This window comes from Podarcis filfolensis (genome assembly GCF_964270895.1).
Source record: "Podarcis filfolensis genome assembly, chromosome: 14".
NCBI lineage: Eukaryota > Metazoa > Chordata > Lepidosauria > Squamata > Lacertidae > Podarcis > Podarcis filfolensis.
This window is the reverse complement of record NC_139616.1, coordinates 27,008,269-27,022,459: the sequence shown is the minus strand read 5'-3', so window position 1 is coordinate 27,022,459 and position 14,191 is coordinate 27,008,269. Positions and strand designations below refer to the sequence as shown.

Genomic DNA, 14,191 nt, shown 5'->3' with positions numbered 1-14,191 from the left:
GAGTCTGCAAAGAAATCATAGTGTCCTGACTGTCAAATAACATTTTTTTGCGTTCAGGAAAACGGTTAAGTGGATCATCTGCTTCCAAGGCTCCGCAAAGCTCTTTTTCTACAAAATGGCAACATCAGGAAAATCTGGTACTCTGCTTTTGGTGAACCAAACAGCAGTAAAGAAAGGTGCCTTGGATGGGAGAGTTGGTTGTTCAGCAGCACAGCACCTGCTTTGTATGCAGAAGGAGCCCCTTTAGGCAGGGCTGGGAAGGTCCTCTGCCTAAAACCCTAGAGGCTTCTAGGGTCGACAGTACTAAGTTAGATGGACCCAAGTTCTGACTGGGTATAGGGCAGATTCTAATGTCTCCACAATGTCTCAATATGCAGACACTTTCTATGTCTTTTGCGTGGGGAGGCAAAGCTACCCCTTTGCAAAATGCCCAAGGATCCTCCACAGCCCCACATCACAATCAGCTCCTTTTGTGGCGAGACCTAATGATGTGGGAGGTATTGGATTTCTGTTTCGTGCCACTGTGCAGTGCTTGGAGTCACAAGACTCTGTTTACATTCCAGAGATTCCAGACTGTTGAAAGTCTCACGGGAGACGGATGTTGATATTACTGGTTTCCTGTTCCTTTGTTCCAGTTGCCTCTCTGCTTTCACAGAGAGAGGATGTATATTTCTTTTCTGTCTGCGTAGTTAGAAATAAAACTCTTAGCAATATAGCTCCTATTTCTCATCCTTAGCTGATGCTTGAATACTCTGCGTAATGAGGGAATGTGCCTGGAGCCTCATCAAAGGCTCAGGTCGTTAATCACTGTCAGAGGGCTCGACCGGAGGAGTAGCTCGGCCGAACGCAAATTCCGAAAGGAGGCACACCCCCCCCCCCGCCTTACCTGGTGATTTCCTCTTTCAGGGCCGCAGGGTCGGTAGGGTAGAACTTCACCCGGAAGCACATGGTGAACGGAGGCTGTGCTGCAGGAGAGAACAGCATCATGATTAGCATATCAGCTGGAGAATCAACAACAGCCTCCCCCACCACCACCCATGGCCTGTTAGAAGCCTATCTCTCCAGGCAAGATCCAGGCACAAGGCACAGCTTGGCAATCCCCCTAACTCCGTCATCCCAAACGCTACACTCAAATTCCAGTGAGCAAATACACTCTTCTTCCTGGTGCAAGCTCATCTTTGTAATGACCACTCCAGCAAGTCATTGCAACAACTCTGTACTAAGAAAGAGCACTTATTTCCTCCTCCCCATCAATCCGCTTTCCTTTTGTGCCATAACTTTTCAACTGTAAGCCAGAGGGCTTAGGGTTTCTTTTCGCTGATATTTGCAAGCCACTCTGGGAGCTGAAGAGCATAAAGGAAAAACCTAGGCTGGGAACTGGACACCCAAAAAGATGTCTAATGAGGAAACTGAATGGCTGAAACTAGAGGTGAAGCTTATGATGAGGAACTTGCCCTTGGACACAGACACAAGTGCACATACAACTCATGGCCACATGTGCAGAAGAAAGAATGAGCCTTCTGTGCAGCAAAGTGATGTTAGTAGGAAGAGACACATTTGTTTGGAGTTTGTGGTTTAAAAAAACACCAATACAGTGGTAGCTCGGGTTAAGTACTAAATTCGTTCCGGAGGTCCGTTCTTAACCTGAAGGACCACTTTAGCTAATGGGGCCTCCTGCTGCCGCCGCACCACCGGAGCATGATTTCTGTTCTCATCCTGAAGCAAAGTTCTTAACCTGAATCACTATTTCTGGGTTAGCAGAGTCTGTAACCTGAAGCGCATGTAACCTGAAGCGTATGTAACCTGAGGTACCACTGTACAGGAAAAAGTCAAGTCAAATAATACATGGTGTGAGAAGTGGGATCAGCCAGTTCCTTAGAAGCAAGTGTGATAGCTCCTAAAGTCCAAAGGTGCTTAGAAAATACCAGGAAAGTTTGATGTCCCATGAGGACATTCATGCACAAGGAGAGTCCCAAAGGTGGATCCAGGCCAATGGCTCATCTAGTCCAGCATCCTGTTCTCACAGTGGCCAAGCAGATGCCCATCATGGGAAATCTGCAAGCAGGATCCAAGCACAAGAGCCCTCTCCCCTCCTGTGGTTTTCAGCAACTGGTATTCAGATGCGTTACTGCCTCCAACTCTGGAGGCACAGCATAGGCATTGTGGCTAGTAGCCACCCAAAGCCCTCTCCTCCAGGAATTGGTCTAATCCTCTTTTAGAGCCATCCAGCTTGGTGGCCATCACTGCCTCCTGAGGGAGGAAGTTGCATACATTAACGGTGTGCTGCATAAAGACATACTTCCTTTTATGTGCTTCATGAAGAAGTTATTTCTTTTATCCGCCCCAAATCTTCCTACATTCAGCTTCACTGGATGTCCACGAGTTCTAATCTTATGACATCTTTCTCTATCCGTTTTCTCCATACCATGCCTAACTATAAACTTCTACCATGTTACCTATCATTTGCCTTTTCTCGGAACGAAAAAGTTCCAAATGCTGCAAGCTTTCTTTGTAGGGGAGGAACTCCATAAAGCACTGTCCAGGCCAGTGCAGAAGCTTTTTGCTCCTATTTTATTTTAGTAATTCAACAAAATGTAAAGACAACTTGATTGTAATAAAACCTCAAAAACACTTTGCGACAAAAAGACATGCCACCCCAAGCCCCTTGGTAGAATCGAAAGCTGCTCCCTCCATCACATCAGGGGCTGTTTCACTGTCTCGGCTCTCTTAACAAGGCAATACTTACATCGCATTTGCTTCACAACAGACTTTGTGAATTCCAACCAGTGCTGAAACGAAGAAGAAATCAGTTTTCAAAATGGGGGGAAGCAAAGCACTAGCTACAAAACCTGTGGGGAGGGCCTCATGCAGACAACCAAACTGGATTACAAAGGGTCCTGACCTAGATGGACCAGGGTGAGTTTCAGGGGCAGTCTTACAGGGATGTTTTGGTTGGTCGTTGTGTTGTTTTAAGGAGGCAGCCTGCAACTTGGATTGGAGGAATGGCCAAGGGGAAAAGATGCACAGCTTTGCATGGCCACATCACTGGATCTCTTGGATGATCAGCAGCCTTTGGCTCCCCAGCTACCACCTACAGTAGCAGCAACCATTCCATCAGGCTGCAACCGAAGGAAGGAAACAGGACCACTCCACTGGCTTTGCTGAGAGGCCAGCTGTGTCCGGCTCTTCCTCTCCCTCAGCTGTCACTATCAGCAGTTCTTTCATCAGGCTGCCATAGAGGGAGAGAAGGGAAACAGGGCCACTGTATCAGTTCTGCTTAGAGACCAGCTCCCTTTGGCTCCTTCCCTCTGTCCCTGAACTGTGTCCATCCCAGCTGGAACCACTATGAGACTTTTAAAAATCAGTGATTATTGGTTTTTCCTCTTCCCTCCTCATCCCATTTCCCTTTCATATCACATCTTTTAGATTGAAAGCCTGAAGGCAGGGTCTGTCTCATTTCTTACTGATTTGCTATTGGGGGCCTTTTTGAATGCAGAGCTAAGTAAAACGCTTTAAATAAATAAGCACACAAACCTTTTCCGCATGGGCCATTTTTTTCCTGTTCAAAATGAGATCCCTTCAACTGTTTTTCCACCCATGAAAGCAAAGATGCAATTATCTTTTTCCCCACTGCTGCGAAAGCAGCTTAGGGGATTTTAAGTAAGAAAATGTCCAGTGGGGAGGGGGGTACAGTACGCATCCTCTCTGCTCAAATGTGCAGCAACCCCAGGGCTGCTTTTCATTTAAAAATAACAAGTTGGGTGACTTGGAAGAAAGGTGAGATATAAATGTAATTAATAATATAAACCTTGACAACTAAGTCAAGCAATGGGAAGGGTTCCTGCAGAGGGGAAAGCAGAGCACCAACTGGAAAAACCAAAGCCAGCCTCAACCAACCCACCCCCCACCCCCCACAGTCAGGAAGCAGGAGTTGGGGCCGTATCCACATTTTGCATTCTCTCTCTGGAGTGAAGGGCTGGCTCACAGTTGAATGGCAGGCAACCAAGAAGCCCCATGCTGCAGAGCAAGGAGGTCAGATTTTGCACCCTGAATAAATTTTGCAAAGGCAGCCAATTTGCATAGAGTGCTTTTGCTTCTGCATAATTTATTTGTTCTGCTTTCACTGCAGCACCAGGCCTTGCTAACTCCCACTCCAAGCTTTGAAGCCTGACCAAGCTGGGCCTTTTCCGCAGGACTCACCCGTTGCTTGTCGGGGTCCACGTAGCGGATCCCAAAGTAGTCCTTCTCCAGCAGGTTCAGGTGATGGCAAAGGAGGTCGAAGAGGTACTGCCCTTTTGCATCTCTCTGCAAAACAAAGGAAGGACCCTGATCAGAGCGGGAACAATAGCCACCACCGTGACTGTTACCAAATGGCCTGAACACAGACTCATGAACCAGGAAGGGCTCAGTGACATAGCATCTGCCTTGCGTACAGATGGTCCCAGGTTTAATCCTCAGCATCTCCAGGTAGGACAGGGAAAGAATCCTGCCTGAAACCCTGGAGAGGCACTGCCAGTCAGCGTAGATGATGCAGAGCTAGGTGGACCAAAGGTCTGATTCAGCATAAGGCAGCTTCCTATGACATGTGGAATCGCTGAGATATGTGGACAAGGGGACACGATAACATGAGTCCCACCCCAAGGAATCTGGGCTTATGAAAGGGACCCTGGACCTCCAACAGCTTTTGCTAAAGCCAGGGTGGAACCCTCTGAGGCACCCTCACTGCTTCCCTGGGCTAAACCAGCCATTTTAGATCATTTTTTGGCCAGGGACACCTCTCCTGGTAAATCCCACCTTGTGCACATAGGCAGAACGATGTTCTGAACAGATCTGGAATTGGCAACAGACAACTAATTACACAAATCTATAGAATCAAGGGAGATCAGTGCTTAAACTACAAATGTCAGGTTTACTGTTTTCCAGCAGGCAAAGAAAGGGATAAATGCACTGCTGATGGTGGAGCATTTGACAGCAATGTCAATATATCCAACCTCCAGGCTCTGCAGAATCCTCAACCTTCCCAGAAGACCCGCTGGGTGGATAAATGACCTCTTCCATCTCCTTAATTCTACAATACCCACTTTCTGCTTTCCCCTCTACTGTCCGCTGCCATGTTTGGCATCTCTCTTCCACCCGCCTCTTGCCCACCGGAGGCAGAGCTCTCCTTCAGGCAGAGACCACATCACTCCTCATCTTCTCTGCAATGCCAAGCACCCAACCAGCACTCAATCCCTGTTAAGCAGGCCAGCCATTGAACAGATTTAGTTGGCACTGTCTATACCTTTTAGACAACAGGGAGCTATTGTGGTGCTCTCCAGATATTGTTGGACTACAGCCCCCATAATTTCTGACCAATGACCCATCTAGTCCAGCATCCTGTTCTCACCGTGGCCAAACAGAGAGCCCTGTGGGAAACCCAAAAGCAGGATTTGAGCACAAGACACTCTTCCTTCCTGCAGTTTCCACCAACTAGTATTCAGAGGCAGTTCTGCCTCCAACTGTTGGAGTAGAACATAACTATCATGGCTCAAAGCTATCAATAGTGCTCTCCTCCATGAATCTGTGCAATCCTCTTTTAAAGCCATCCTAGTTGGTGGCCATCACAGCCTCCTGTGGGAGGGAGTTCCATAGTTTTAACTATGAGCAACATGAAGGAGGACTTTCTTTTATCCATCCTGAATCTTCCAACATTCAGCTTCACTGGATGTCCATAAGTTCATGTTGGGAGAGAGCGACAAACATGTTTCTCAACCCATTCCCTCCATGCCATGCACCGTTTTATAAACTTCTATCATGTTGACTCTTGCGTGTCTTTTAGCTAAACTAGAATGTCCCAAAGGCTGCAACCTTTCTTCATAGGGGATTTGCTCCACCCCTTAATCATTTTGGTTGCCCTTATCTGATCCTTTCCCAACTCTACAATATCATTAACCTCCCACCAACTCTGTCTAGATGAGAGACATCCCAATTTTATGAGCAACCACGGAAGGTAGGAGGGCAACCCATTGCTAACCCCCTCCCTGGCCCTTGCAGGGCCCCCAGTGTGGGCGCCTCTCCCTGCTGTTGTTGGGGAATCTGGTAGCAGCTCCTTCCTGTTCCTCCTGGCTCCCTTCAGGGCGCCCTCGACGACGTCCCTGCAAGGCGGAGAGTGCAGCAGACCGAGATAAAGATTGAGTTTAATTTCAAGCTCTGTTAGGAATATTCACTGTTGCCAGAAGGAAGGAAGGAGAAATGAAAGGAGGAAGATCAGCTGGGGAAGAGGCAGCCTTGTCAAGAGGCCACCAATACTAAGTGTGGCACTTCACAGTTCACACACGTTCAGAGCTGCCTGTTTAGCTGTGTGTGTGTGTGTGTGTGTGTGTGTGTGTGTGTGTGTGGACAGCAACACCCCCTCCCTTTTGAACTCATGACCTCAGGTCCCTGGTAAAAGAAGCCCAAATCTACAACCAACCATTTAGCACAGGGGAAAGAAGAGAAACCTTTTTCAACCTGAGGGCCACATTCCCTTCCAGGCAGTCTTCTGGGGGCCACATACCAGAGGCAAAAACAGGCAGAGAAATGCACGAAAATGCTGTCTTTGGCCCATCATAAGAACATAAGAAGAGCTCCGGTGGATCAGGCCAACGGCCCTTCTAGTCCGCCTCAGTTTCTAACTTGGACCAGTTCTTATGGAGAATTGCAGCCCTGAGCCCAGCTTGTTGGCTCCCTCCATCCTGTGCCCGCCTGCCATCCAGGAAATCCTGTATTTTCCAAGCAATTTATGGTGTTCTATTAAATCAGTCCAGTGATTCACAGCCAAGTTAAAATGCCATCCTATGCACATCCAGGGGAGTTAGGTGCATTCGACAACCACAGTTTCTCTGCAGCAGCGAACTCCAAACACAATCCTCTCTGGAAACCTGTTTGGGATACTTTTGAGTGCTTTGTGTCACGAAAGCGCCAAATACCCTTTCGAAGAGGCCAAGGGAAGACAGAAAATACAGCTTGCGTCTGTAGCCAGTGGACTGATTAATTGTGCTAATTGATTGATTAATGCACTTGGCCCGGCTTCCTTTGGGTTCAGCATCTAGCAAGATCCTCAGGCCAGAATCCTCCCCATGATTCCTCTACCACATGCAGGAATGTGCTGTCTTCATGAAGTCCAGGATCTCCAAATATCATGCCCCCCCGCCTTCTCTTAGTGCTTATAAAAGCAGAAGGGCACTGGTTGGCTGCTGTGACAGAATGTGCCAAGACAGAATGTGGGGCTGATGACCTGACAGAGTTCTAATCCTCCTCCTTTCACACAGCACATGCTGGGATGGGGAGGTGTTGGCTGGCTGGCTGGCTTGGTGGCATCCGTGCCTCCCCTCCTTCTTGCACATGGACTGAGCAACTGGGCTGTAAGTGATCAAACAGCCTCCAGCCATGGCGAGTTGTGCCATGTGACTTTGGAGCCCCCCGTGGCTTGGGGCACAGCTGCTTTTCCGGGGTCTCTGCCGCTAAATGTCACTGCATCTGGAATCGTCAACAAGCCCTGCCTGGATTCTGGCTGCTGCTGCAATGACAAGCTTGATTCCGCTATGTTCCCATTTTGCTCGCTGAGAGAGGTGACCTTTTGCAAACAACTCTCCAAGCTTCGCAAAGGCCACCACGACTGCAGGGAGAAGCAGGAGGGTGCATGGTGGTATGGAGCCCGGCTGAGGGCTAAGCTAGACCTCTGGGCCAGGCTAGTTTTCTCTAGCCGATGCTCAGGGACAATATGTGCTCAACAAAACATAGACAATGCACACAGCACCTGCACTCTTGGAGCTGTGAAAGCTGCAGCCCCCTAAAAACCAGCAAAATCAAAGGGAAGCTGCAGCTGCCTCAGGAGGACAGGAGAGGAGGCTGCTCCTTGGCTGCAAGAATTTGATCATCAGGGACATGGCCTCTGCCCTGCTTCCCACCTGCAGGCATCACACAGCCCCAGGCAAATGCTCTCCTTCACTGCTCCAGTCTTTGCCTTCAAAGACAAGATTGTTATCCAGCACTCAGCAGCACTGACAGGAGTCAAACGCAGCAAAGCTGGGGGGCCGGGGGGGATATCAATAGCCCTCTAGATAGCCTCAATACCCCCCAGGCCTCAGCCAGCAGGGCCACACCAGAAGGTGCCAAGTTCCCTGTCCCTTGATGCATGGACCTGCCTCTCCACTGTTGCTCTGATCATTTGCTGCAGAGAAAGAGATCTGGCCCGAGAATTTTCGTTCTTTAAAAGCAATTATGAGAAAGAAAAGGAGACATTTTAAAGTTCATACATCTCGTTCCTTTGAGCCACTAATAAGATCCAGCTGAACCAATATCCTAGAATCAAAGGGCTAGCCTTGCCTTTGAAAACCCACCAAGACGTGGAACAAGGGTACCTAAAAGATGGCTGGTTCCCCAATCAGCTCAGGTGGCTGCAGGGTTTTCAAAGGGGGCTTATCTGCGGTGGCCTCAATTGTGGGACCATTTCCCCAAGGAAGCTCACCTGGGCCCTAGGGTCCCTTCCAACTCAACTGTTCTATGATTCTTTGCAAGCTGACCTGGAAGCGTCTTTGAAGAGGAAGGCAGAGTTGTGCAGGAAAAAGGAGCCACAAGGGCTCGCCTCTTTCAACAGAACCACATTTCTGAGGTTTCTATATGTAGGAGAAGGAAACATCTGTGCTGCCGTCTCACTCCTTGCAGCATTGCTGGAACCAGAGGACTGTGTGCTGTTGTCAAAGCAGCCTCTCCCCCCCTCCCCTCACACACACGGACATCTCTGTTTATGTACATCAATCCTTTCATTGAAAACCGTCTGATGGTTTGGTTCAAGAGGCTTTGTTAGAACAAGACACCCATTTTCTTTTTTGACACATGATGTGGAACCTTGGGGTTGTTGGATCAATCAAAGATTAAGCCGTGAATCACCACCTTGCCTCCACTTATTCCCCTTCACGGATGAGCAGCCCCTAATGGGCACCACACTCTTTTACAACGGCACCTTACACCACGTGCAATGTGGTTGTGTGTTATCACGGAGGCAATGAAGCAGGCATCCCGCCGGAGATCACAAAGACAGCCTTCCGAAGCACATGCTGAAGCTTAGCAAGGGCTGCTTAATCCTGCTACACAAATGTATGGTGCAGCTGCATTTGGAATATGGTGCACAGTTCTGGTCGCCCCAGGATATTGTAGAGATGGGAAAGGCTTTAAGAGTAATTTAAACGATCAAGGGGGATGGAATGACTCCCCTATGAAGAAAAGCTGCAGCTTTTAGGATATATTTTTTAAGAAAAGGCATGTAAGAGGCGACATTATAGAAGTTTAATAATAATGGTGGTGGTGGTGATAATGATAATAATCAGTGCCTTGAGCGGTACTCAAGGGTACACAGTACTGGCACCTTTTTTTCCTAGAAGAAAAGCACTGATAATAATGATGTTATTTGTACCCCACTCAACCTATATGGCTTTAAAAGAGAATTGAACAAATACATGGAGGAGAGGGCAATCAATGCCTTTAATTAATTAATTAATTAATGAAATGGCATCACCGCCCGATTATAAAATCAAACAAACCTCACAATAGTATACAAAAAACAACAACAACAACTATTTAAAGCATTCAAAAAGAATTAAAAATCAGTGATAAACTAAAAACAGATTAAAACACACATCCACATTCTGCGTATCTGGGTAGGCATGTCTATAAAGAAATATGTTTTTAGCAGGTGGCAACAAGAGTCCAGCAGAAGCACTTGCCTGGTGTCAATAGGCAGGGAGTTCCAAAGTGTTAAGTACTTCCCTATGAAAATATTGATTTATTACAAATGCAGAACGGGTATCATGTGGCACCTGTAACAGAGCCAGTTCTGCATGAATGGCAGAGATGTATAAGATCATGAACAGTGTGGAGGAAATAGATAGTATTATGAGACAGTGAGAAAAAGTCTCAGAGGCCAGAGGGGTCATCTAGCAATGGAGCAGACATGCTCAGGAGGTGATGGTGTTTCCTCCACTGGGGATATTTAAGCAGAGATTTGACAGCATCTGTCAAGGATGCTGTAGTTCCATCCTGAGCAAGGAGGGTAGACAAGATCCTCCAAGATCCCTTGAGACATTGTTTTTTATCTTGCCATGACAAATGGTAACGTTTCTCATTATTTCCGCATGCAGACAGCAAGATCCCAGGAAGCGGAGGAAAAGCAAACGTTTGCACCTTCTTGAAAAATTGATCTAAAGTTATAATGCAGAACTTTATGCTTCATTCAATAGAGAACTCTCTCTCTCTCTCTCTCTCTCTCTCTCTCTCTCTCTCTCTCTCTCTCTCTCTCTCTCTCTCTCTCTCTCTGCTTGGGCAGCCATGCAAAGCCCGAAAGCTGGATTCTTCTGATATTGTTGCAGCAACTTTAAATAGTATTTTACTGTAGTGACAGCAAATGCTGCCAATAATCCTGGAAGGCACCAGAGGCTGCAGGATTTCCACTTGAAACAGGCACTAGCAGGCAGCAGCCCATACTCTCTTCTCCAACCTGCTTCAATGTTTCTTAAAAGGATTTGCAGGGGGAAGATGCTCGGAGTTCATCCTGATGCCTGCAAGATGTTTTCCATTTCAATTTCAACAGAGAAAACATCACAGAAAACAAGTCAAACCGCATCCTGCTGAATTGCAGAGAAATGAGGTTCCAGTGTCAAAAAGCAAACACTGATATGCATAAAATTGTTTCCTCTTTGATCTCCCTAACTTGAATTAAACAGGTTTTAAATTAATCATTAAGAATGTGTCCTCCAAGGAATTCTCTGCATTCTTATGAAAGTAACAACTTGAAAAGGGAGGCAAGTCCCTTCCAGAGATCTAGATTAGGAGGTTTTTGGGATCACTGTTTTTCATCTTACAGAAATGAGATTTCCATCTGTCTTAGTTGTTTGGTTGCTCTCTTAACTTGAGTGTTAAGTCCTTTGCAATTTGGAAACTGGGGTTGGAAAAAAGGAAGGCGTTTGCTTTCCCATTGCTATGTCAGTTCAAAAGCGGCTCAATAAGCACCGCCAGTCTTTCAGAAATCCCTGACACAACGTTTCTACATAAATTGTCAGCAGGGACCAAGCAGGCAAACTCATTCCAGAGCACTGATGCTGCCTCTGGACACCAACTGGGGGTAAGAGGTGGTCTTCATCCATCTGCACCCTTTTCTGTTGCACCTGAGCACCAGGAGCTGGCTCAGCAGCAGAGCAAACCAAGAGGGTTATTGAAATTGGGTATTTCTCAGCATTGCAACCATTTCCAAAACCCTTCATTTGCAAATGCTCCACGACAGTGCAAAATGCAGGTGTTTTCAATCATTTGCAACTTCCCCTTTGCAAACAGATTGTCACTATTTGCGTTTCAAATCAGCTTCCTTTATGTATTCCTGAGATTATTATTTTTTATCATTTTGCGTTGGCATAATAAAAGCAAACCACTCTGCCTGCTTCTGATCTCCCATCCTTGGGGAATAATGCAGGAGCCACTCTTGACTGAACACTGGATAATAGACACGTCTCCACTAGGAACACCAGCCTGTGTGTGCAAATGCGCACAGATTGCCTGCATGGATCAGAGAGGAGCTTGACCCTGTGGGTTTCATTTTATTGACAACCAGCTCCAAGGAAGCAGCTGCTCTAAGATAATCATCTGGAAAGAGCAGCTCACTTCAGACACTGCTTTCTTTCCAAAAAGCCCATCCTTGCGACAGTGGGGATATTTCTTGCAACTGGGAGGCTGGCAAGGCCTCGGGCAGGAATGGGGAACCTGTTTCAACGCCAAAGCCACATTCCCTCATGGGTAGGCGTCTGGCGGTGTGGGAGTGTGGCGCATGGGCAGGTAGAGCAATGAATGATGTGACAGTTCCCTTTGTACAATTGGCTTTGCAAAGCTCACAGGTACCTACATGAACTCAGACAACCCTTTCTCCGTCTACCCAGGCAAACACAACAACAACAACAACATTTATACCCTGCCCATCTGCCTGGGTTTCCCCTGTCACTCTGGGTGGCTTACAATACAGTGGTACCTCAGGTTACATACGCTTCAGGTTACAGACTCCGCTAACCCAGAAATAGTGCTTCAGGTTAAGAACTTTGCTTCAGGATGAGAACAGAAATTGTGCTCCGGCGGTGTGGCGGCAGCAGGAGGCCCCATTACCTAAAGCGGTGCTTCAGGTTAAGAACAGTTTCAAGTTAAGAACGGACCTTAACCCGAGGTACCACTGTAAAGAAGGCTGACCGCCGAAGAATTGATGCTTTTGAATTATGGTGCTGGAGGAGACTTTTGAGAGTCCCATGGACTGCAAGAAGATCAAACACATCCATTCTTAAGGAAATCAGCCCTGAGTGGTCACTGGAAGGACAGATCATGAAGCTGAGGCTCCAATACTTTGGCCACCTCATGAGAAGAGAAGACTCCCTGGAAAAGACCCTGATGTTGGGAAAGATTGAGGGCACAAGGAGAAGGGGACGACAGAGGATGAGATGGTTGGACAGTGTTCTCGAAGCCACAAACATGAGTCTGACCAAACTGCGGGAGGCAGTGGAAGACAGAAGTGCCTGGCGTGCTCTGGTCCATGGGGTCACGAAGAGTCGGACACGACTAAACGACTAAACAACAACAACCACTGTACCACTGTACAGATAAAAACATAGTAAAATGTCAAACATTAAAAACTTCCTGATACAGGGCGGCCTTCTAAAAGTTCTGTAGTTCTTTATCTCCTTGACATCTGATGGGAGGCTGTTCCACTCCAAGGGCAGTACTGCCAAGAAGGCCCTCTGCCTGGTTCCCTGTAACTTCACTTATCGCAGTGAGGGAACCACCGGAAGACCTTGGAGGTGGACCTCAATGCTTTTCAGCATCTTATTTCTTGTCATTTGAATCCCTTGGTTTGGATCCTACCCTCTGGAGCAGCAGAAAACATGCTTTCATGGAGGGGGCGGGGAGTTCTCTTTTGCTTCCCTTTTTAGGATATGTTGGGTACAATCTGCACAGGTTTTCAGGCAAGGAGGATGGCATTAATATTCCTAACTGCAACTCAATTGTTCTTTAGATATAAAAGAGAAATTAATGAGATTCTGGCTGGTGTCACAGTGGTATTTATGTAATTACTTTTGATAATGCCGCCAGCTTCAGGCAGTTGGGGATGAGATCTCCTAATCAGCCCTCTGCAAGCGAATGACACCATCCAGCCCAGGCAATTGGGAGGCTCTGTTAGTCACCAAGCCATTCTGCAAAGGTGATGGTTGGTTAAACCACCGGCAAGATCCCCGCCCATGCAAATACCATTCTTTCCCCCCTCAATTTTGCCAAATTGGTTTGTTCCATCACAGCAGCAGCAGCAGCCTGGCTCATTCCTTGCCTTGCACTTTGCTGTATGTTAAATGACTGAAGAGGACATGACTAGGCGCAGGTGAGGACAAAGCGAGCTCAGCTGACGGCACCACCTCCAAGGCTGAAAGAATCAGCCTTGCCAGTCCTCAGAGCCACAAGCAATGTGATTGGGATTGGGCAGACAGTTCAGTTATTAGAGCACGAGACTCTTAATCTCAGGGCTGTGGGTTTGAGCCCCACGTTGGGCAAAAGTTTCCTGCATTGCAGGAGGATGGACTCGATGACCCATGTGGTCCCTTTCAACTCCACAATTCTATGATACCAAATCTGTTTTTGGGAGGCAGCAATGCTGGATACCAGTTGCTGGAAACCACAGGAAAGGAGAGGGTTCTTGTGCTTGAAACCTTGCTTGTGGAATTCCCACAGGCATTTGGTTGACCACTTTGAGAGCAGGATGCTGGACAAGATGGGCCATTGGCCTGATCCAGCAGCTGCTGCTTATGTTGATGCTGTTTTTGAGGGTTACAGAGCAAAGGCTGTGGAGTTATTCATATATGATATATGATATACGATATACGATATCTTTATTGTCATTGTCCCATACAGAACAATGAAATTGAAAATCTACATAAAACATTCAAAAACCCCTAAAAACTCTGAAACCCCATTTTAAAATACAATATACTATAGAGACTCCTTATGCTGTGTTTAGAACCAGAATTGCATTTGCGTAGAAACTGTTTCTCAGGTGGCTAGTCCTGGTCTTTATAACCCTATACCTTCTTCCAGAAGGCAGAAGCTGAAAGAGATCATTTCCAGGGTGTGTACTATCCTGCACTATCTCTGCAGC

The 14,191-nt window shown here is 47.1% G+C and overlaps 2 protein-coding genes across 8 annotated transcripts in view; one reads left to right on the top strand and one right to left on the bottom strand.

The window, feature by feature from the left end:
* The window catches only part of FRMD5 (FERM domain containing 5), a 129,301-nt gene that overhangs the window by 24,603 nt on the left and 90,507 nt on the right, over nucleotides 1–14,191 (bottom strand). For 5 of the 7 annotated variants that reach the window (XM_083586614.1, XM_083586616.1, XM_083586615.1 and 2 more), the window contains exons 2-4: nucleotides 4,201–4,305; nucleotides 2,747–2,789; nucleotides 887–965 (exon numbers count right to left, since the gene is read on the bottom strand). In XM_083586614.1, coding sequence (XP_083442740.1) covers nucleotides 887–965; nucleotides 2,747–2,789; nucleotides 4,201–4,305 — 227 coding nt within the window. Of the gene's footprint in view, nucleotides 1–886; nucleotides 966–2,746; nucleotides 2,790–4,200; nucleotides 4,306–14,191 lie in introns of those variants that run through there. The other 2 variants (XM_083586619.1, XM_083586618.1) reach the window with 2 other exon arrangements.
* WDR76 (WD repeat domain 76) overlaps nucleotides 1–14,191 on the top strand; it is a 67,312-nt gene that overhangs the window by 38,456 nt on the left and 14,665 nt on the right. The window lies entirely within an intron of this gene.